We start from the raw sequence: 23,903 nt of genomic DNA, 5'->3' as shown, positions 1-23,903 counted from the left end.
ACGGTTCTTGAGTTATAACCGAAAAGGTCAAAGGTCAAATGTTGGGTTCAACAGAGGTCAAAAAACTAAAAATTGTCCGATTTTAACCAAAATGGTCTCAAATTGTTCATCTTGCAAACATAATTCATTTAAAGAATATTTGCACTGTTTAGGTTGTTTAATTACATGCGTAACATCGAAAACTAGGTCGGGGTCAATAGAGTTCAATGGTCAATACCCTCTTTTACCCTGCTACCTAGGTAACGAAGCATCCAAGATATGGCAAACTATTCTTATTTTGGAGTGCTTTTAAAGGACGAACACATTGAGACCATTTTTAAGGAGATCGGAGCATTTTTTGAAGTTGACCTATGTGGAGCCTAAAATTTGACCTTTGACCTTTTTGCTTATAACTTGAGAATGGTACATCACAGATATGACAAACTCTACTTTTTCTGAATCCTTATGACTAGAGGAATATTTTGGTATAGTTTTAAAAAAGAGTTGAGCAACTTTGAAATTTGACCTCTGTATGACCTTTTCCCGCCAAAAACTACCTTTCCACCTAGTATATTTTAGTATACTTTTGGTATGATGTTCAGGGGACATCTCTAAAATGTATAAAAGTGAAAAAAATTCTGTTGCAATTAGTGGTGAGTGACACCATTAACTCTCTTCACGCGGGTGTCGACTGCAGACGACAAGTTTAAATTTTTTTTTAGAAATTCAAAAATTTCAGAAATGTAAATTGTCATGACCATATTTGGAATCAGCATGAAAAATGCATTAAAATGAGTACAAACAAGCCTAGTATTGATTCAGTAGGTCTTAAGATAGCTCTTGATATTTTGAGAAAATATTTTAAAACTTGAACTTTTTCCATGGAGGCGCATGGATAGCACGCAGAGCATTAATTTGTTTAGATTGACTGGACTAGTATTGAAATATTTGTTTTTGATGATAGAGGACACAACACCGCCTGAATTAGAATTTTGTCCAGAGGACATTTACCAAACACTTGAAATTAGCACATCAGGTGTTCACGTATCTTGGGATGAACCATCAGCTAGCGACAAGTCCGGATATACTTTGTTAGTAAATGCTACACACAAATCGGGTGAACTCTTTGAAGTGGGTTCAACTCTTGTTAGGTACACATTTGCCGACGGAGCAAATAATACTGCAACATGCGAATTTCACATACATGTGGCTGAATGTAAGTGAATGTTTTGTTCATAATCTTTGTATAGGGTGCACAACTTATAAGTTCCCCCTAATGCTTTTTGAAATAAATCGAAAATTATTTAACGAAGTGTAAAATTGTAAAAAGTTATGAGTAACCTTATTTGTTTTGCAAATCTGGGCCAATTTGTAGTGTCACACATCATTGCGTTTGGTCACAATGGTTCATTATGTAAAAAAAGAGTGCGTTTTAAAAGTTGCACCTGAGTCCATAGGAGTCAATGTCAAACAATAAAGTATGTTAGGCCTGTCCATGTGTTTGTAATGGAAATAAAACTTAAAGTCTAGATGTTTAGTAGGGGATGTGTCATCCGGCACTGTTGACAAGTGCATTGCAACGTCGCCGCATGCTGTTTATTAAATTCCATACATGTTGGATTGGTCGGGTTAGCTCTTGCAGTGTTGTGTTTTCATTGATAAGGTGGTCAACTTCATTTTTAACATGGTCCCAAAGATATCCCTTCCATCTCAGCCATTTATTAAAAAGAAAAGAACTAAACACCTGCTTTGCTTTTGAGAAAGAAGAAGAAGAATTCCAAAGATTAAGTTTTCTTTTACAAACACATGAATATCCCTGGCCTACTGTATTGTTTGAGAATTCAGTCATATGGACTCAGATGCAACTTTTAACACAGTTTAAAACGGTCTCTTTTTTTACATACTGAACCATTTTGACTGAACGCAATGACGTGTGACGCTGAAATTTGGTCCACATGTGTAAAACAAATAAGGCTACCCACATCGTTTTACAGGTTTGCATTTCGTCAAATATTATTCGATTTATTTTTAAAAGTATTTAGGGGGGAACTTGTAAGTTGTGGACCCTATATTCCTCGTATATATTGCCAGACACATTCGTATTTTCTGTTGAATATACTCTCCTTGCCTTGGTCAGTTGGTTGCGATTGGTAAAGATACGGCAACCGAAATCACCCATAAGATATTAAACATACGTACATACCTCTTACACCTTAGCTGATTCTCGACCACCTACTATCACACTCTGTCCACGTAACAAGACGGTGGAGATAGACCAGGGATCGTTGGGAGCCATCGTGAGTTGGGATGAACCTATAGCAGAAGACGCCTCCGGTTTTGTAATGCTGCTGATACAAACTCATGCCTCAGGAACCTTCTTTACCATCGGAACAACGATCGTGTCATATATATTCCGGGATAAGGCTAACAACATGGAGAAATGCTCGTTTGCTGTGACTGTCACTGGAGGTAAATTCGAATTGAAATATGTTCTTTTTTAAAGTTTTAGTTAAAGGTGTCTCTGTTGTTACAATGGTCCGTTATGACTCTGTTCACTATACATAGTGTGCATATAAAACAAAAAATCAAAGCCAGTTTTGAAAATATATATAGTAATAGGATAAAATAAAGAACCATAAATTTGTATCTTGCAATTGATCTTAAAGCCGCTGAAGCATTTTCAAAGATATTCAACTGCCCTTCAAATATAGTCACGAGAGTTGAACCAGGAAGAGACGCAACCAGGGTGATTTGGACTGAACCATATGCCATTAATCTGTCAACCCCTACGAAGATATCGAGCAATCACAAGCCAAATGAATCATTTCCAATTGGTTTAACGCCAGTTGTATACACATTTGAAGATTCCGAGGGTCACAAAGTAATGTGTAACTTCACAGTTGTTGTTCTTGAAAGCGGTAAGACTTTGTACTTTCAATTTGGATACCAAATTATAAACACAAGTAAATGATGCATGACTGATGAAACCTGAAAGCACATGATATCGGTGAAGGGTAAAATTTTTCCCTTTTTTAAATTTCAGATTATCCACCGGACATGCCTGATAAAGGTGTAGTGAACCGTCTTCGACAATCAGAAGGCGCGGGTGACGGAACGGGTGTATCTTACGCAGCCTTGGTCCTGTCGCTATTGGTCATAGTGTTTGCCATCATTGTGATGCTGGTACTTGTTTACTTTCGGTACGAAAAACCAGTCCACCAATAATAGTACTAACATACCATTCACTTAAATGATATTGACTGAACTGTCTACTTAACCACAATGACATGTGCTCTCTTTCTACATCTACCTACCTTCCTACATAAATACACCCATACGCATCCCCAGCCCACATAACACACAACCAATTTCACAATATCGTTTGTTATATAATCGCGCCGGTTTTTTTGTTCTCTTATCAACACACATTGGTAATTTTTATCAACACTCATTATCCCAATACACTTTATTACAGGATGAAGACCAAGAGAGAGAACATCAATCTAGATGTTTTGGCGATGTCCACGACGACTTCACTGAAATCAATTAACTTATAAACAGAAACACAGTAGAAAAAATGGTAACGATTATGCAAATGAAGAGATCCCGTCGTTATCTATTTTAATCGATATATTTAAGCATATATAATATTACATAACCATTATATTAATGTCGCTTTATTCCAAGATGTTAATGGTCAAATTTGATTAAAAAGGCAACTCTCGCAACTCGCCTTAGTCTGGGACAGTTTATAATAAATTGTAATTCGACGATATGTAAGAAGATCATTTCAACTGTTAATTTATGTAATTAACCTGGATGTTAAGAGAATAAGCTAGGCGATGATATAATATCTAATATTAGTTACTGGTGTAATAAGAAAAAGCTCCAAAGAGCTAACGAGAATATAAAAGCAAATGGAAAGAACAAAATTGGCCAGTACAGTATTCTAATCGAGACTATAAATCAATATTGCTGCTTAACTCTCTTCACGCGGGTGTCGACTGCAGACGACATGTTAAAATTTTTTTAAAATTCAAAAATTTCAGAAATGTAACTTTTCATGACCATATTTAGAATCAGCATGACAAATGCATTCAAATGAGTACAAACAAGCCTAGTATTGGTTCAGTAGATCTTAAGATAGCTCTTGATATTTTGAGAAAATATCTCAGAACTTCAACTTTTTCCGTTGAAACGCATGGCTAGCACGCAGAGCATTAAGTGACTAAAGAAAAAACCCGAAAAAACCACTGTGCGGTGCTCCTCTTCAAAAAGGAATACAACTGACATGGGAAATTGCGATAGCAGAACACAGAAGTACAAAATAAAGCACATGTGTTGATAACGATATGTAAGAAGATCATTTTAAAAATGGCAACCAATGTAAATAGCCTGGATATTACGAGAATAACCTAGACAATGATTTAATATATAATATGTAACACGATCTGGTCCATGGAGCCCCAAGGCGGCAAATTAAAATTGAGATAAAAGCAAAAATGTGGAGTAAAAAACAAAACAAATACATAAGAAAATAGACATCAACTTTAGAACCAAGTATGCTAGACCTTTGGTGCTTTCGGTATATGATGTTTGTATAAGTTAATAATTATAGTAACTCTATTTTCAAAAATGTAATAAGATACATTTCTAGAGAGTTGACGAGAATATAAAAGCGAATGAAAGAACAATTTTGGGCAGTATTCTAATGGACTATTTTAAAATCATTGAAATTTAAAAGTTTAGGGGCCTGAGCTTTCGATCCTAGCAGGATCTTTATCAAAGGCAAAGTGACAAGACAACACACAAACATGCATATATATAGTGACATGGACATAAAGGAAAAGGAAATTAGCAAGACAATAGAAGACATGAGTGGTTCCTGGGAACTATCAATTGGGGCAGGAAGTGGGATGTAATGAATGGAGATGAGAGGGATAGGGAAATGAATGAAGACAATGGGCTGAATAGAAAAATGAAAATGTGTGGTAAAAATAAAACTACATGAACATAATACATGATGATGGAAGTAAAATGAAATAAAAACTAAAATAATAAAGTGGATGGAAATAGCCTGGATATTACGAGAATAACCTAGACAATGATTTAATATATAATATGTAACACGATCTGGTCCATGGAGCCCCAAGGCGGCAAATTAAAATTGAGATAAAAGCAAAAATGTGGAGTAAAAAACAAAACAAATACATAAGAAAATAGACATCAACTTTAGAACCAAGTATGCTAGACCTTTGGTGCTTTCGGTATATGATGTTTGTATAAGTTAATAATTATAGTAACTCTATTTTCAAAAATGTAATAAGATACATTTCTAGAGAGTTGACGAGAATATAAAAGCGAATGAAAGAACAATTTTGGGCAGTATTCTAATGGACTATTTTAAAATCATTGAAATTTAAAAGTTTAGGGGCCTGAGCTTTCGATCCTAGCAGGATCTTTATCAAAGGCAAAGTGACAAGACAACACACAAACATGCATATATATAGTGACATGGACATAAAGGAAAAGGAAATTAGCAAGACAATAGAAGACATGAGTGGTTCCTGGGAACTATCAATTGGGGCAGGAAGTGGGATGTAATGAATGGAGATGAGAGGGATAGGGAAATGAATGAAGACAATGGGCTGAATAGAAAAATGAAAATGTGTGGTAAAAATAAAACTACATGAACATAATACATGATGATGGAAGTAAAAAGAAAAAAAAAAAAAAATAATAAAGTGGATGGAAAATATAAATAACAAAATAGGAAGAAAAAAATGGGGGGGGGGGGGTTGGTTGGAATATTATGATAATGAAAATCAAGTTAATCGTTTCCCTCTTGGATGTTGAGACCATGTGGCTGGATGGTACGTAGGCGCTTCATCCAGAATTTCTCAATGCTGGCACGGACGGTGTCAGGACGGTTACCTAAAGACTCAATCCCCTGAAGGATCATGTCGGAGATAGAGTGGTTGGGGAGGTTAAAGTGACCACCAACAGGGGTGTCAAGCTTCTTGGTGTTGACTGTGGACCGGTGTCCATAGAACCGCTTCTTAAGTGCATTCTTGGTTTCTCCCACATACTGTATACCACAAACTCTGCAAGAGATGAGATACACTACATTAGATGTGGTGCAGGTGATGTTGCCCCTGATCCTGTGGGAGGAATTGTTGGAATTACTGGTGACAGAATCCCCTTCTTGGATATGGTCCTTGCAAACAACACACCTGGAATCACATGTGACAGTACCCTTATGTCTTCTATTGTCTTGCTAATTTCCTTTTCCTTTATGTCCATGTCACTATATATATGCATGTTTGTGTGTTGTCTTGTCACTTTGCCTTTGATAAAGATCCTGCTAGGATCGAAAGCTCAGGCCCCTAAACTTTTAAATTTTACTTAAACAGGCTATTTTTGTGGATAAGCAGTTTACAACAGCTCACCTTTTAACGTTAAAATCATTGACTTTGAAATTATGTCCAGTAATTTGAACTTATAGTTACAAGTTTCAGTGATTTTACATTGAAATCCACACATCCCTATGGAAGATATCACCTTGTGGTTACCTGAGTGGGTGGCTTCATTTGAAATGTACACTCCCTGTGTTGGAGATTAAGGTCGTCCATAGGGGGTGTGTGGATTTCAAATATAATAACCCATTGTTGGCGTAAAAACCAAAATCATAGCAGCTGATTATAATTGAAGACTGAATTAACAAGACTAGTTTGCATCTGACGTCAGGGCAGCGGCGCGGGTTGATTGGTTGCTGACCTGCGCAGTACGGCATTTTTGGCCTAGTTGACAGGACGTCAGACGTCAACTTGTCTTTTTTTTTTTATCTTTGTCTTCAATTATAGTAGTTAATATTGTAAGACAAGTTGCCGATGAGTTTAGAATTTTACAACCAAGTAGCTTGGACTATTACCTTTTAGCGTCTATGGCTGCTTACTGAATTTGTGTGAAATGTTTGATATCCTATGATTCCTAATAACAAACAAGGGAAGGGGCTTACGCAGCATACACCGGGACATATGAACATTCATTTGTAATATCATGTTTAATAATTATTGTGCTAGTGTGCAATGCGTAATTATTTTGACTCCTAATAGATTGTGCAGATATTTTTTATAGCTGAACACATTAGACATATCGCAAAAAGCGTTTCAGGTACAATCATGGACAAAAAGTTGGCACACTTTGCCTGTCTTTTGGTATTGAGAGATGGGGATTTCATTTTATATTTAGTAGAAAATTTGAAAATTGCAAATTTTGACTATACTTTTGTACATAACCTGCATGGGTGCGCTCACATTATGACATCATAGCGATATTTCCTGGGGAATGTTTGTACTTACATTGATTTCACAGGATAGTGAAGACCCATAACTATACATTGGTATCAAACATAAAGATTGAAAATTGGGGGGGTATGTGGGCGTTGGTGGGTGTTCTCCACTTCGTAGTCCGTGTTGCAAAATATTACTCAGTAGTTCCAGGTTTATGCACAAATAGTTTGCAAACAAAATCTCTTTACTTCAGCTAAACCAATGTCTTATATTGAAGATGACCAGATTACGCTTTCAGGAAAGAAGCCTAAAAATCTTTCTGGACTAAGTTGCATTTTAAATATAACATTAAATATGTAAGTGACCTTGACAAACACTTTTTTTTTTATTTCTAGACAAATTGTGGTTGACTTCAAATTTTTTTTTTTTATCAACAAACAAAGATTTGCCTGATCCAAAACTTCCAAACTGTCCTTGAGGATACACAAAGCTTAGTTTCTAAATCACAGTACCCTTGGACGTATATGATAGTCGTTTCGATTAATTAACATTTATAAGATCACAACGAGCGAATCAATGGCTAAGCGTCGAGTTGTCGAGTGTGCCGCACAGTGTCATCATTCATAGCATCATCATCCTTATATCTTCGCGTCGTGCGAATCCATTAGTTCTTCAACAGCTATGAATGGCGATTTTGTTCGAGACAGGCCGAGCGACTTAGGCTAAGCACATCACCTGAACGATATGAGATACCATAGCGTTTCCATTCATTAGCTGAAATGACACGTTTTTACGATCTGTACAACTATAAGCTTATATTGTAATACATTGTATATAGAAGCTACTCTCGGAGGCCGGTGGGCAGTTTATAAAGACATGCGCTTTGATGGCTATACAAAATAATTTTTTACCTGGCGCTGACGACGTGTGCCGTATTCGGACTCGCTGAAAATCGCGAGAGCTCATACACACTCAAATAGTGATATCTCTCTGATCTTAGAGAATGAGTTCGATCTGAAGTTACCATGTACGTTAAGGACGCATCCACCCCACGGTTGTTTGATGTATATAGAATGGGCTTCATTATTAACTAAATGTAAACTGTAGATGGCGCTATTATCCTAAATCATATTTCTTAATTTGCAAGGGGTAGGTGATCAATGCTGCCTTTAAAACAGATGGAATAGGTGAGACAAGCGGCAAAGAAATTTTATAAACATGTTTCATCAAAAAATAAAAGAAATTGTTTGTAAAAGCTTGAAAGAGTAATTTTAAGTAACTAAATAGCGCCACCAATTTCGTCATAAATAGATACATTTTTATATCCAAAAAGCTTTTAAAAACAAATGCTGTAAAAGTGAATAATTTTGTAAAAGAGGTGAAATTTAAAGTTGGAAATGACTCAAAAGCATCTGTATACATTAGCATGATATCGCTTTTAGCTGTTTAAGCCTAAAACGTGGTTTGTACATGATGTTTTGTTTGAAACACTAATAAATGATCACATCAAACAGCCGTGACCCACAGTCGGTAGTAAGCAGGCATGTTGACAGTAGAATATCATAGTTACAAGTTCAAATTTGACAGTAGATTATTATTGTTACAAGGTCAAATTTAATATCTTTGACATAAAGATCATATCAAGATGGAGTCCATGTATCTAGGCAATGTGTTTGTTCCCATTATGCAAAGCACTTAATCTCATAAAGTATCACATTACGTCACACCATCCTTCCATTCTCTGTTCTGTCACAAGACTCCTCCACCTGGACTAAACTCTCAATAAGTTGCACTAGACAAGGAATGACGGAGAGACTAACATTGCATTTAAATGTTGTTCTTCTTATTGTAACTGCGAGACTAAGAAAAACAATCGGTTTTTTCCTTTCCTTGTTTGATGTGATTATTTACTAACAAACCATTATATACATTTCAAATCTAGACTTGGACAATACCAACAGCAATATATGTGTTCAATCACCAAGAGCTCAAGATGGAAGTGGGGTGGGGTGGCGGTTTTGAGGCAGGGGTGAGTTTTCCGGGGGCGGAGTTGGGCAAGCAAACTTTGGCACGCCGTTTGGAAATTTTACCACCAAGGTGGCTCATAATTATTATTGCACAACCCCTTAGTCGTGTGAAATTAAGTGAAACAACCGGAACTAACTTTGTAACCAAAGCTACAATATTGCCACAGTCAACACTGTGTAAGTGCAACTAGCAACCCATTAATGCAGATTGTTACTGTAGTGTGTCAATGCATGGATTTTAGTCTGATTTGTGACCAACCGTGAACTGAACCTGCAACTTCACAAATATTCTTATGCTATGTAGCTACAGCTCATGCCGAAATGACAGCTATGTTTTCTGCATACAAGTATGTCACTGGACTCATTTTTGTCTGGGCCATCCTCAAGTCTACCGAAAGTCAAGGTAGATATTTTATACTTACATTCATGAAATCTGTACAATCATAATAATCTGTCAAATACATCGACCTTTGCGACTCTCATTTAAAAATTGAAAAATGTCTAACCATGGTAACTGGCTGAAAGAAGCACGTTCACTGGAATATGGGCACACAACTGACAACAAAATGAGGGACATATATGAGGGAATATTTCTCAATATTTTTATTTTTATGATGTAAGTGTATTCATTTATGGTCCAAGCATGTCATCGAAGAGGTCCGAACATAAGCCTCGTTGAAATGATACTAATACAAGAGTTGGTCATATGCATTTTGTCTCTTCTGTAAACAGCAAGAATAATGGCAAGTGAACTTGCGATGTAAAAGAAACGTATATTTAGTTTTAGTACCTGCATAATACAAATCTATTCATTTTGGTTTGGAATAGGCTTACTGAACCTTAACTTTATCACTTTTGACATATTTGTGTAGTCACGTAAACCTATTCATTCGTTATAGTTAATTTTAAGTTTATTGTTAACTAAATGCCTATGTAATACAAATACACGATAAGTGAACTGGAAAATATAGCATGGCTTGATGATATGAAATAGGTAAATTTATATGTACAAAAGTCACTAATAATAATTATATATCATAATATATAAGTTGATTATCAAAATCAATAATTTAACCTAAGTTTAGTTTTTTATTCAAAAATTATTGCTTCAAATTGCTTGAGTATTCTGGTACAAAGAATAAAAATAAAAATATAAGATACTGTATTTTTGTTTTATATGCATCTAGCTGCCTTCCTTGTCACGTGTAGCAACTCCCATGCTTTTATCACAGAGTGCAAAGTGTTTCAGGTTACCAGCTACACTATTTTGGTTTGGTTATATATTTTGAAGCAGAAACAAAATCCATTCTTGAATGCTTATCAACCCAATCGCACAGACTGCAATGTACTATATACATGCGTGCATTTCAGTAAAAATGTTCAGGTTCAATGAGCATATTCCAAATAATTGAATAGGAATTAAAATACAATTCGCATTTCTTTGACCTAGTCATAATGTATTTCTGTTTAGTGCGACACACTCTACTATGAAATGAGTTATTCCAATCAAGTATATTTTAATCTATACCATTTTCACCTTGATGTGGCAGTGACGTTAGTGCACGTTTCATTGAAACTGTCAACATTGCAACAACAACAGCAACAACAACAACAATAATAACAGCGAAAACAATAACATTTAGTTAGAACTGTCTGATTTTAAGAAATTGGTCACATATAGCTTAATACTTGTTCAAAAAGTTAGTAGAGCCTACTATTTTTATGCATAAGCCAATCTGTGTTAAACAAATTGCAGGTAATTATAGTCAAGTGAAAGGATCTGGTTTTTAACATGTTGTAATATGTTTGAATTAAAAAAGGTCGATATATTTTGTTTGACTTACTGAACCTTACTTTTATGTAATTTACTCACGGCTTCTGCTTCTGACAAAGTTCTTACATTTTTACAGTAATGACATTAAATTTTGATGAATTTAAGATTGTGTATAATGTAATAATCTACCTTGAATTGCGACAGGCATAAAGAGTGCGGAGTACACACCAAAACAAAACAAAAAAGTCAAGAAATTGTTTCAGTGAAGCAAGAAAAACAGAAAAAGAAGAAACTTGAAAATATATATCAAAACACTCTTGTAACTGTGTCACAGGTCAAAGCCCCGAGTTACATGCCGATTGGAGCAACTTTAAATTTGACCTGACCTTTGGCCTCGGATGACCTCTGCAATTTCCCCAAGTGTCGGGGATCATTTCCCGAGTTAAAAGATGACCGGAGCAACATTAAATTTGACCTGACCTTTGACCTGGGATGACCTTTGCGGTTTCATACTCCCTAAGGCCCAGATATCATTTTCATCATGGTAAATCCTCCAATTCTCTCAGAATCCACTCGCTGTACAAATTGAATAAATCCGGCGAAAAAACCCACATCCTTGCCACACTCTTTCAACAAACTCCCCTACATCATTGTCCACTCTGATTGCTGTTGTCTGGTTCCATTACACATTTCGGATAATTCTCAGGTCTTTTCCATCAATATTGATGTCACTCAAAATATTCATCATGTTTTACGGTGTAATCAATAAAACACAAATGCAGGTCTTGCCTCATTTCTATCGACCTCTCAGGTAACACTATTAGCATGAACATTACGTTCCTGATTCAATAGTCCTCCACAAAGCCACATTGCAGATTAGTTATTTCTGGTCTTTTCTTATTTCTTACTCTCTTCATCAAGACCTTCAGGAGATCTACACAGCATGACTCATTATGCTTATTGTCCTATGTAACTCACATAATATTGCCCCATGTTTCTTTACTAACTTAAGGCAATAAACGTTACCATCCCCTCTAAATATGATTTAATGTATGTACATATGTATGTTTTCAACTTCCACAGATAACACATACGTTCCCGAAACGTGCGGACGTAGCTTTATCTTCACATACCCGGCGACGCATTTTAATATTCAAGATGCCTATGTCATGATAACGACCTACTCATCCTATACGGTAACTGTCAACGTCTCTGTTCCCGGCATAGGGTTCACAAATACTTCTACGACATCGCAAACTAATTATCATAAAAGACACTTGATTTGTTTCATTTTCGTTAAAAGTTGACACAAAACCTCCTAAGATAGACGCGTGTCATAGAGACGTAATTGCAGTCACTGAACTAGGTAACACACGCGAGACGGTGTATTGGACAGAACCGATAGCATCAGACATTTCAGGCAATGTGACGTTGTCCAGGCAGAGCCATTATTCTGGAGATGACTTCCAATTGGGCTTGACCGATGTTATTTATAAGTACATTGACGGGACTGGCAATACCGCCTGGTGCAACTTTAGTGTAATCGTGAACACCGGTAATAGTTTGCTTGTTTCTTTTGTACGACATTGCTAAATCGCTTTACATCATGAGTCGCGTTAAGAACAATGACAGCAATGTTACTCAGCCACAGCAATAAAAGCGATGAAAATACCTATTTAGCACAATTTTTAAAAATGGAAAACTGCTAAAAGTATTAACATGTGTTATTTTGTTTATGTATATCTGCAGAGGATACTGTTGCCCCGACAATAACCAATTGTCCATCTGATATCATCGTCGAAGTTGAAGAAGGATCTATGTCAGCACCCGTATCATGGAGAGAACCTTTTATTATAGATACATCAGGCCATGTCACATTGCTAGTGAAGACGCATAAATCAGGAGAGAGATTTGGGATTGGTGCTAATACCGTCATGTATATGTTTGCAGACCCTTCAAACAATATGGCATTTTGCACCTTTTCTGTCGAAGTCAATTCTGGTAAGTAGCCATCTTTTTATCACGAAAGGTCGTTATCATCATATATTTCTACTTGTACGACATTTCTTACTTCTTACTTCTGGAGTCATCATGACATTACATTTTATTTGATTAATTTGTCGCCCTATTTCAAAGTTGACACAACACCTCCCAAGATAGAATCGTGTCCGAGAGACATCAGTGCAGTCACTGAACTAGGCAACACACGCGAGACGATGCATTGGACAGATCCGATAGCTTCCGACATTTCAGGCAATGTGACGTTGTCCAAACAGAGCCATTATTCTGGAGATGACTTCCCACTAGGCTTGACAGATTCTAGTTATGAGTATATCGACGGGACTGGCAATGCTGCTTGGTGCAACTTTAGTGTTGTTGTGAACACTGGTAATTATTTATGTCATTATGTTCTTATTAAATGAACAACAGCAGCCATGCACTGCAAACAGAGCAAGAACAACTTGCATAAAATAAGACATCTTTATGCCAAGTACGAGTTTTGTAAGCGATTTAGTTTCATTCTGGCCATAATAAAGATGGATTGATCATAAAATGGTATTTTATTGGATTTTGTTTTGTCCTATTTCATAGTTGACAGAGTACCTAACAAGATAGATTGGATGGATTTTTCATTACATTACATTTTTATTTTGCTTAATTTGTCGTCTAATTTCAAAGTTGACACAACACCTCCCGGGATAGAATCGTGTCCCAGAGACGTGAGTGCAGTCATTGAACTAGGCAACACACGCGAGACGGTATATTGGACAGAACCGATAGCCTCTGACATTTCAGGCAATGTGACGTTGTCCAGACAGAGCCATTATTCTGGAGATGACTTCCAGTTAGGCTTGACGGATGTTAGTTATGAGTACATCGACGGGACTGGCAATACCGCCTGGTGCAACTTTAGTGTAGTCGTCAACACCGGTAATATTTTGCTTCATCGTAATGTCGTGTAATGAACCATAGCAGAAATTGTCTTCAGCCACATCAAAAAAAAAAAAAAACACCACCAAACAAACAAACAAACAAAAAACTAAAACAAACACGATAGGAATAACAATTTACCACAACTTTTAAATATTGAGGACTGCTATAAGCATATAAACATGTATGAGTGTGTTTATGCATATTTGCAGAGGATACCGTTATCCCGACAATAACCAATTGTCCATCTGATATCATCGCTAAAGTTGAAGAAGGATCTATGTCAGCACCTGTATCGTGGAGAGAACCTTCTGCTAGCGATGCATCAGGCAATGTCACATTGCTAGTAAAGACTCATCAATCAGGAGAGGGATTTGGGATTGGTGTCAATACTGTTATGTATATTTTTGCAGACTCTTCAAGCAATATGGCATTTTGCACTTTTTCTGTCAAAGTCACTTCTGGTAAGTAGTCATCTTTTTATCACAAAAGGTCATTATTATTATTTCTTTTTTACTTGGACGACATTTTATTACGAAGTACGACTTTTGTAAGCGCGTCTAGTTCATTACATGACATTTTATTTTGTTTAATTTGTCGTCCAATTTCAAAGTTGACACAACACCTCACAGGATAGAATCGTGTCCCAGAGACGTGAGTGCAGTCACTGAACTAGGCAACATACGCGAAACGGTGTATTGGAAAGAGCCGAAAGCTTCTGACATGCCAGGCAATGTGACATTGACGAGACAAAGCCATTATTCTGGGGATGATTTCTCATTAGGCTTGACTGATGTTAGTTATGAGTACATTGACAGGACTGGCAATACAGCATGGTGCAATTTTAGTGTAATTGTGAATACCGGTAAATATATATATTTTGTTTGTTTGTACATTGTTAAATCGCTTTATCATGTGTTCTCGTAAAGCCATATTAATAAATACAATAGCAATACTCATTGCCCACAACATTTTCAAAATATGGTACTGCTGAAATCGTTATATGCATGATTTTGTTGATGTATATCTACAGAGGATACCGTTGTCCCGACAATAACCAATTGTCCATCTGATAGAATCTCCGAAGTTGAAGAAGGATTTACCTCAGCGCCCATATCATGGAGCGAACCTTCTGCTATGGATGCATCAGGCAATGTCACATTGATAGTGAAGACTCATCAATCAGGAGATAATTTTGGGATCGGTGCCAATACTGTTATGTATATCTTTGCAGACTCTTCAAGCAATATGGCATTTTGCACTTTTTCAATCAAAATCACTTCAATCAAAATTGGCTCTGGTGAGTACTATAGTCGCTAATGTATTCTTTCTTTCTAGTTGTATGAAATATATGAAGTATACGAGTGTCACTGCAGAAAAGATTCATATTCTCATTAACATTAAGGCGGGTCCGAGGGGAGCAAGACCCATTGTTGTTTGAACTTTATTATGTTATTGGGGGACTCCTGAAAGCATTGACATGTATAATTTTGTTTATGTATAATCTGCAGAGGATACCGTTGTCCCGACAATAACCAATTGTCCATCTGATATCATCGCCAAAGTTGAAGAAGGATCTGTGTCAGCACCTGTATCCTGGAGAGAACCTTCTGCTATGGATGCATCAGGCAATGTCACATTAATAGTAAAAACGCATAAATCGGGAGAGAGATTTGGGATAGGTGTTTATACTGTTATGTATATATTTACAGACCCTTCAAACAATATGGCATTTTGTACTTTTTCAATCAAATTCACCTCTGGTAAGTACTCCTTAATCTGTAATGCAAATGTATTCTCTCTTTCTATTACCGTTACTTTTCAAATAGTACGAATGTCGTAACAGCAAAAATTCAATATTATCATTAATCTTAAAGTACACTTTAAGGGATGGGGTATGAACGTTTGGACAGTATTTATTGTGGGACATCAGAGCACATCAGACATATCGAATTGCATTCTGAATACGAAGAATGTCCTTTGGAAATTCGCAATGTAATACAAATTTTATGGCAAATGATTAAAATTTGATATTGTTGATATTTAACAGTACTCGAAGTAAACTTTATAAATCTGATGATTTATACTTAAAGTGTATGTAGGTGGGATGAAAAGCCGACGATCAATTGATCAACTTTTGACCTTTCGTATTGAAGATATGGATTTGAAACAAAAAAAAAAAAAAAAAATTAGGTCTTTTTGGGAAAAAAATCCATATCGTCAATATGAAAGGTCAAAATTTTCAATTGGTCGTCGGCTTTTCCTCCCAGCTACATACACTTTAAGTATATATCACTAGATTAATAAAATTTTCTTTGTGTACTGTTATATATCAAAATGTGAAAAATATCAAATTTAATAATTTGTCATAAAATTTGTATTATATCGTGAATTTCAAAAAATGAAAATTATTTGATATCAGGAAGACATTCTTCGTATTCAAAATGCAATTCGATATGTCTGATGTGCTCTCATGTCCCACAAAAATACTGTCGCAACGCTCAAAACACTCATTCCAGATCCCTTAGTACCATTACGATTATAATGTATATTGAACACTTGCATACCATAGTTTTAATGGTATAAAGTGCACATTTATTTAGCCACCCCAGAAAAAAACCTGAATGCAATTATTATTACCGACACTTTTGGGCTTCTACATTTACCAATTCTTAGTTAATACTTAAATAAAACATACGTAACATAATGAGAGTCTTAATAACTAGTACATAGTTAATACTGGCTATCATAATGATTTTGGAAGATAAACGGCCATAAAGTACATTTTATTTAATTTGTGTTCATATTTCAAAGTTGACACAACACCTCCCAAGATAGTAGGGTGTCCGAGAGACGTCAGTGCAGTCACTGAACTAGGCAATATACGCAAGACAGTGTATTGGACAGAACCGATAGCCTACGACATTTCAGGCAATGTGACGTTATCAAGACAGAGTCATTATTCTGGAGATGACTTCCCACTGGGCTCAACGGACGTTAGTTATGAGTACATTGACGGGAGTGGCAATACCGCCTGGTGCAACTTCAGTGTAGCTGTGAACACCGGTTAGTGTTGTAAAATGTTCATGGTAAGAATAACAGCATCAAGGTACAACAAGCGCAGCAATAACTACAATAATAAATCAAATCGGCTTCTGCCCCAGAGTATTAACATTATTACTGTTGTCCCTGGATTCGTGCATACCCGCTTCTAATTTAAACAAGTATAACCCGTTGGGGACATCTCCGTAGACATTTAGTACAATTTTTATTTTGTTAATTTAATTTCACCATCATTCTGAAAACCCTTTGTTTAATAATGTATTGTAATAATTATTTGTTTTTGATGATAGAGGACACAACACCACCTGAAATAGAATTTTGTCCAGTGGACATTCACCAAACACTTGAAATTGGCACATCAGGTGTTCACGTATCTTGGGATGAACCATCGGCTAGCGACAAGTCCGGATATACTTTATTAGTAAATGCCACACACAAACCGGGTGGACTCTTTGAAGTTGGCTCAACTCTTGCTAGGTACACATTTGCCGACGGAGCGAATAATACTGCAACATGCGAATTTCACATACTTGTGTCTGAATGTAAGTCAATATTTTGTTCATAATTTGTGTATTCCTGATAATTGCCAGAGACATTCGCATTTTCCATAAAAAAGGTCATTTCAAAATAACTATCATGTTTTATTGAATATACTCTCCTTTAGTTGATTCTCGACCGCCAACTATCCTATCCTGCCCAAGCAACATAACGGTGGAGATAGACCAGGGATTGCTGGGAGCCGTTGCGAGTTGGGATGAACCTGCAGCAGAAGACGCTTCGGGTTATGTAATGCTCTTGATACAAACTCATGTCTCAGGATCTTTCTTTACCATCGGGACGACGATTGTATCGTATATATTCCGGGATAATGCTAACAACATGGAGAAATGTTCGTTTGCTGTGACTGTCACTGGAGGTAAATTCGATTGAAAAGTTTTTTTCTTATAGTTTCAATTGATGATGTCACTGTTGTTTCAATTGTTCACAATGGCTATGTTCACTCTTATAATACATAATAAAATTGCAATAGAGTTCAAAGTTAGTTTTGTAAATATATAAATTAGTAATAGCATAAATAAAGAACCATAAATTTGAATCTTACAAATTGATCTTAAAGCCGCTGAAGCAATTTCAAAGATAATCAACTGCCCTTCAAATATTGTTACGAGAGTTGAACCAGGGAGAGACGCAACCAGGGTGATTTGGACTGAACCATATGCCATTAATTTGTCAGCAACTACAAAGATAACAAGCAATCACAAGCCAAATGAATCATTTCCAATTGGTTTAACGCCAGTTTTATACACATTTGAAGATTCCGAGCGTCACACAGTAATGTGTAACTTCACAGTTGTTGTTCTTGAAAGCGGTAAGACTTTGTACTTTCAATTTGGATACCAAATTATAAATACAAGTAAATGATGCATGACTGATGAAACCTGAAAGCACATGATATCGGTGAAGGGTATAAATATTTCCTTTTTTTAAATTTCAGATTATCCACCGGACATGCCTGATAAAGATGTAGTGAACCGTCTTCGACAATCAGAAGGCGCGGGTGGCGGAACGGGTGTATCTTACGCAGCCTTGGTCCTGTCGCTATTGGTCATAGTGTTTGCCATCATTGTGATGCTGGTATTTGTTTACTTTCGGTACGAAAAACCAGTCCACCAATAATAGTACTAACATACCATTCACTTAAATCACATTGACTGAACTCTCTACTTAACCACAATGATATGTGCTCTCTTTCTACATCTACCTACCTTCCTACCTAAATACACCCATACGCATCCCCAGCCCACATAACACACAACCAATTTCACAATATCGTTTGTTATATAATCGCGCCGGTTTTTTTTGTTCTCTTATCAACACACATTGGTCATTTTTATCAACACTCATTATCCCAATACACTTTATTACAGGATGACGACCAAGAGAGAGAACATCAATCTAGATGTTTTGGCGATGTCCACGACGACTTCACTGAAATCAATTAACTTATAAACAGAAACACAGTAGAAAAAATGGTAACGACTATGCAAATGAAGAGATCCCGTCGTTATCTATTTTAATCGATATATTTAAGCATATATAATATTACATAACCATTATATTAATGTCGTTTTATTCCAAGATGTTAATGATCAAATTTGATTAAAATCGCAACTCTCGCAACTCGCCTTACGTGTTAGTCAGGGACAGTTTGTAATAAATTGTAATTCGACGATAGGCCTATGTAAGAAGATCATTTCAACAGTCGATTTATGTAATTAACCTTGATGTTAAGAGAATAAGCTAGGCGATGATATAATATCTAATATTAGTTACTGGTGTAATAAGAGAAAGCTCCAAAGAGCTCACGAGAATATAAAAGCAAATGGAAAGAACAATATTGGCCAGTACAGTATTCTAATCGAGACTATAAATCAACATTGCTGCTTAAGTGACTTAAAAAAAACCCCGAAAAAACCCCACTATGCGGTGCTACTCTTCAAAACGGAATACAACTAACATGGGAAATTGCGATAGCAGAACACAGAAGTACAAAATAAAGCATATGTGTTCATAACGATATGTAAGAAGATCATTTTAAAAATGGCAACCAATGTAAATAGCCTGGATATTACGAGAATAACCTAGACAATGATTTAATATATAATATTTAACACGATCTGGTCCATCTGGTACACGCAAAAGTATAGGCGAAAATGACAGGTTACAAGGAAAATTGGTTTTGCAAAATAGTGGCATTGATTGCAAAGGGCAAAATAATTTGACCCGAAACATAAACTCTTTATTTAGATTTTCCATTAAAAAAAAAAAAAATTATGACGGAAAAGCTAGATATAGCTGATTTAAAAAGTTATATTTCATTATTTCCGTGCTAAATGGGCGTGGCAATTGGCCATATTGATGACGAAATATGATTCTTACTGCCATTAAGGTCAGATCTGGGTAGCTGCCGATGATGTTATTTGATAATGTTTGCACGTAGGGAACTTAGGGGCTGTCATTTTCTTCGGAAGGAAGGGGTCATGGATTTATTTATTTGGGAGTCAAGATAAGTATCCCCCCCGTAGCGCCGCCAATGAACATAACTCTGACCCTAATTTTAACTCTAATTATAACGTAAATTGAGGAAACTATAACTTTAGCCCTTTTCGGTATAATGACCCTCTCAAACTAATAGGCTAGATGTCCCGCCCGACCTCCTCAATTCTAACTTACTCATTCGCTCGCAAATGGACAAAAACAAATTCAAAATGTGTTTTTAAGCACATTTTGTGTCCCCATGCTAAATCGGTAATCTGTACACCCTTTGTCACCCTTTGACGTACAATTTAGAGTATAAACACGTAGATGACTGTACATGATCTAATCATCCCGGCTGGAAGACTCGTATACTATACATCACGCTCATACGTTATATGACAATATGACGTACAATCACGTATGTTATGCATGGTTTGAGGTTTATTCAGCTAGTAAGTTAGATCTCGTCATACACATTATTGTCATGGTATATTGTAATTGTATACGTCAATTTTGTTCAGTTTGATTCAACCGGCTTATAAAGTTTTACTTTACACGGAAGGGGAAAGTTAGCAAAAAACAATTAATTTATGAGTGTAAAAGGGAGGAGGGGTTGTTTTGGGGGAAGGGGGGACAAATAATATTTATAAAATTATAAGTAAGGCGAGAAAGAGAGAAACCCTGTTCTACGGGCGAACGGACCTTTCAAGTAGGGTCGGTCGGTCGTTTGGTATTTTTAAAATTTTTTTTTAAATAACCCAAAAAATCACAAAAATCTGTAAATAAATTTCAATTTGAGAAAATACAAAAACAAATTGTCCTGAAATTGTCGGCATTCATTTGTACAGGAAAAATTTGTTTCCCAATTTGTTCAAAATAGAACAGGCTTTTCGTTTTTCGTCGCATAAATAAATAAATAAAAATAAATAAATAAACATTAGTTATGTTTGTGCAATAATCATGATCCTTTGATATCCATGATTTATCCTTGCAAATTTATAGCATCGAACCTCCAGCCAATGTTCCTTGCCAGTGCTAGCCACGAAACAAGGTCACAACTGTAGCCACTCCTTCAATGGTCGCCATTTCAGTGATTGACAGTGATGTAATGCAAATATGGCGCTGGCCATCTGGTCACGTGCGTATTTATAAAGGCGCATTTATATATACAACCGAAGTCTACTGACATATCGCAAAAAGCGTTTCAGGTACAATCATGGACAAAAAGTTGGCACACTTTGCCTGTCTTGTGGTATTGAGAGATGGGGAGTGGGGAAGGTAAGATGCAGGGGGTAGTCTGTGTTGCACTTAATCGCATGTATGTATCACACGCCTTTCCAATTGTCATAGAGCACGCATTTCAATTGTTCAGTACAAGTGCGCCAACAAATTTCCCCAACTCCCCTAAGAATTTTTATCCGTCATCAATTTATCATTTAATTTTATATTTAGTAGAAAATTTTCGTAGAATTTTCAGCCGAAAATCAATTTTGACTATACTTTTGTACATAGCCAGAATTTCTCAAATTTGCATGGGTGCGCATCACATTATGACATCATAAAGATATTTCACAGGATAGAGAGGACCCGTAGCTATACATGGGTACCAAATATAACGGTATATGATGTTTAAAATGGAAACTTAGGGCGGTTTTCCCCGTCATAGTTCTAGGTTTATGCACAAATAGTTTGCAATTAAATCCACACCTTACTTCAGCTAAACCAATGTCTTATATTGAAGGTGCCTAGCTTACGCTTTCAGGAAAGAAGCCTAAAATTTTTTTCTGAACTAAATAAGTTGCATTTTAAATATAACATTAAATATGTAAGTGACTTCAACAAACACTTCTGATTTCTAGACGAATTGTGGTTAATTCCAATACCAAACTGTCATTATTTTTTATCAACAAACAAAAATTTTCCTGATCCAAAACTTCCAAACTGTCTTTGAGGATACACAAAGCTTATTTCTAAATGACTGTTCCCTTGGACATATACAGGATGTCACAGAAAAAACTACCGGGCGAATGAATTTGGACGTAAGTCGAGAAATAGACATCAAAATCCAAAAATCTAACAATCAACCTGTAGCCCATCCTTATCTGCATCTTATACGCTCATTTTACTGGAATCGGTTGACTGATTGCGAGGAAATGAGTGATTACTCAACGCATGCGTCAATTCACTTCATTCCAAGTTTGAAAGAAAGATCATTCAACACAATGCGCACTAGTGGTTTACTGTCAATGGGCTTCATATTTTGTTCGGTGATATCCTTTTCGTTCTTTTTTCAAATTTAAAAATCTGTACGAATATATTGAATATGAAAGCCTGCATGTAAGCTGATGCTCGCTACTTGTAAATATCTTTTTTCGTTAATGTTGATATAATATAAATGTTGCATAAAGAATTATTGCATAAAGAATTCCACCTCACACACATTAATGTTTTTGGAATATTTCCAAGAAATTGTAATGCAATTTTAAATCTTTTAAAGCTTCAATATTAATGTTGCATGGAATCAAAAATCACACGTAAGCTGTAAGCATATGATCATTGTCATTCTTGGCTCAAAAGTTCTTTGGAAAATTGATATATAATATATTTGCACAACTTAAAGAATTAGACTTGGAAAGCTTTCAATTGAAGAAATCAAAGTTTTCTCGCACAAACTGGTATTCATCTTCAGTGAAAGCATGAATAACATAACACCGTCGGATATGAAATAGCTAAAATTCAATTAGATACACAAACTTTAGGAAGCGGTGAGCGAGTATGAAAAAAGCGTCTGTTGATCAAACCTGGAATGAACTGCATTGATGCGCGCATTATGTAATCGTTAATTTCTTCGCAACCAGTCAACCGAATCAAATAAAATTTTCGTGTGTGTGCACAATAAAATAGGCTATGCGCTACATTTAAAACTTTTTGATTCTGTTGTCTATTTCTCGACTTTCAATTCTATTCACTCGGTATTTTTTTCTGGGACACCCTGTATTATAGTCGTCTTGATCAACTAACATTTCTAATGTCGTACATTACAACGAGTGAATCAATGGTTAAGCGTCGAGTTGTCGAGTGTGTCGAATTCGGACTCCCTGAAAATCGTGACAGCTCATACACACCCAAATAGCGATATCTCTCTGATCTTAACGAATGAGTTCGATCTGAAGACACCAAGTACGTTTAGGACGTTTCTTCCCACACTCGATAGTAAGCAGGCATGTTGACAGTAGAATATTATGGTTACAAGGTCAAATTTGACAGTAGATTATTATGGTTACAAGGTCAAATTTAATATCGTTGACATAAAGATTATATCAGGATGGAGTCTATGTATCTAGGCAATGTGTTTGTTCCCATCATTTAAAGCACTTAATCTCATAAAGCAATGGCGCTATTTCACATTACGTCACACCATCCTTCAATTCTCTGCTCTGTCACAAGACTCCTCCACCTGTACTAAACTCTCAATAAGTTGCACTAGACAAGGAAAGACGGAGAGACTAACATTGAATTTAAGTGTTGTTCTTCTTATTGTAACTTCGAGACTAAGAAAAACAATCGGTTTCTTCCTTTCCTTATTTGATGTGATCATTTACTAACAAAACATTATATACATTTCAAATCTAGACTTGGACAATACCAACAGCAATATATGTGTTCAATCACCAAGAGCTCAAGATGGAAGTGGGGTGGGGTGGCGGGTTTGAGGCAGGGTGAGTTTTCCGGGCGCGGAGTTGGGCAAGCAACCTTTGGCACGCCGTTTGGAATTTTTTACCACCGAGGTGGCATATA

The 23,903-nt window shown here is 36.2% G+C and overlaps 2 protein-coding genes across 2 annotated transcripts in view; both read left to right on the top strand.

Annotated features, from left to right (window-relative positions):
* The window catches only part of LOC140143595 (hyalin-like), a 70,607-nt gene extending 66,899 nt beyond the window's left edge, over positions 1–3,708 (top strand). Inside the window, exons 22-26 of the mRNA XM_072165411.1 lie at positions 944–1,195; positions 2,197–2,448; positions 2,646–2,897; positions 3,023–3,179; positions 3,455–3,708. Coding sequence (XP_072021512.1) covers positions 944–1,195; positions 2,197–2,448; positions 2,646–2,897; positions 3,023–3,179; positions 3,455–3,536 — 995 coding nt within the window. The 3' untranslated portion in view covers positions 3,537–3,708. The remainder of the gene's footprint in view (positions 1–943; positions 1,196–2,196; positions 2,449–2,645; positions 2,898–3,022; positions 3,180–3,454) is intronic.
* Positions 3,709–12,380: 8,672 nt separating this feature from the next.
* LOC140143584 (hyalin-like) overlaps positions 12,381–23,903 on the top strand; it is a 38,334-nt gene continuing 26,811 nt past the window's right edge. The window contains exons 1-2 of the mRNA XM_072165400.1: positions 12,381–12,627; positions 12,822–13,073. Coding sequence (XP_072021501.1) covers positions 12,890–13,073 — 184 coding nt within the window. The 5' untranslated portion in view covers positions 12,381–12,627; positions 12,822–12,889. The remainder of the gene's footprint in view (positions 12,628–12,821; positions 13,074–23,903) is intronic.

The sequence above is a fragment of the Amphiura filiformis genome, chromosome 2 (assembly GCF_039555335.1).
Source record: "Amphiura filiformis chromosome 2, Afil_fr2py, whole genome shotgun sequence".
Taxonomy (NCBI): domain Eukaryota; kingdom Metazoa; phylum Echinodermata; class Ophiuroidea; order Amphilepidida; family Amphiuridae; genus Amphiura; species Amphiura filiformis.
Note: the sequence above shows the minus strand (reverse complement) of the source record. Positions and strands in the feature narration are given on the sequence as shown.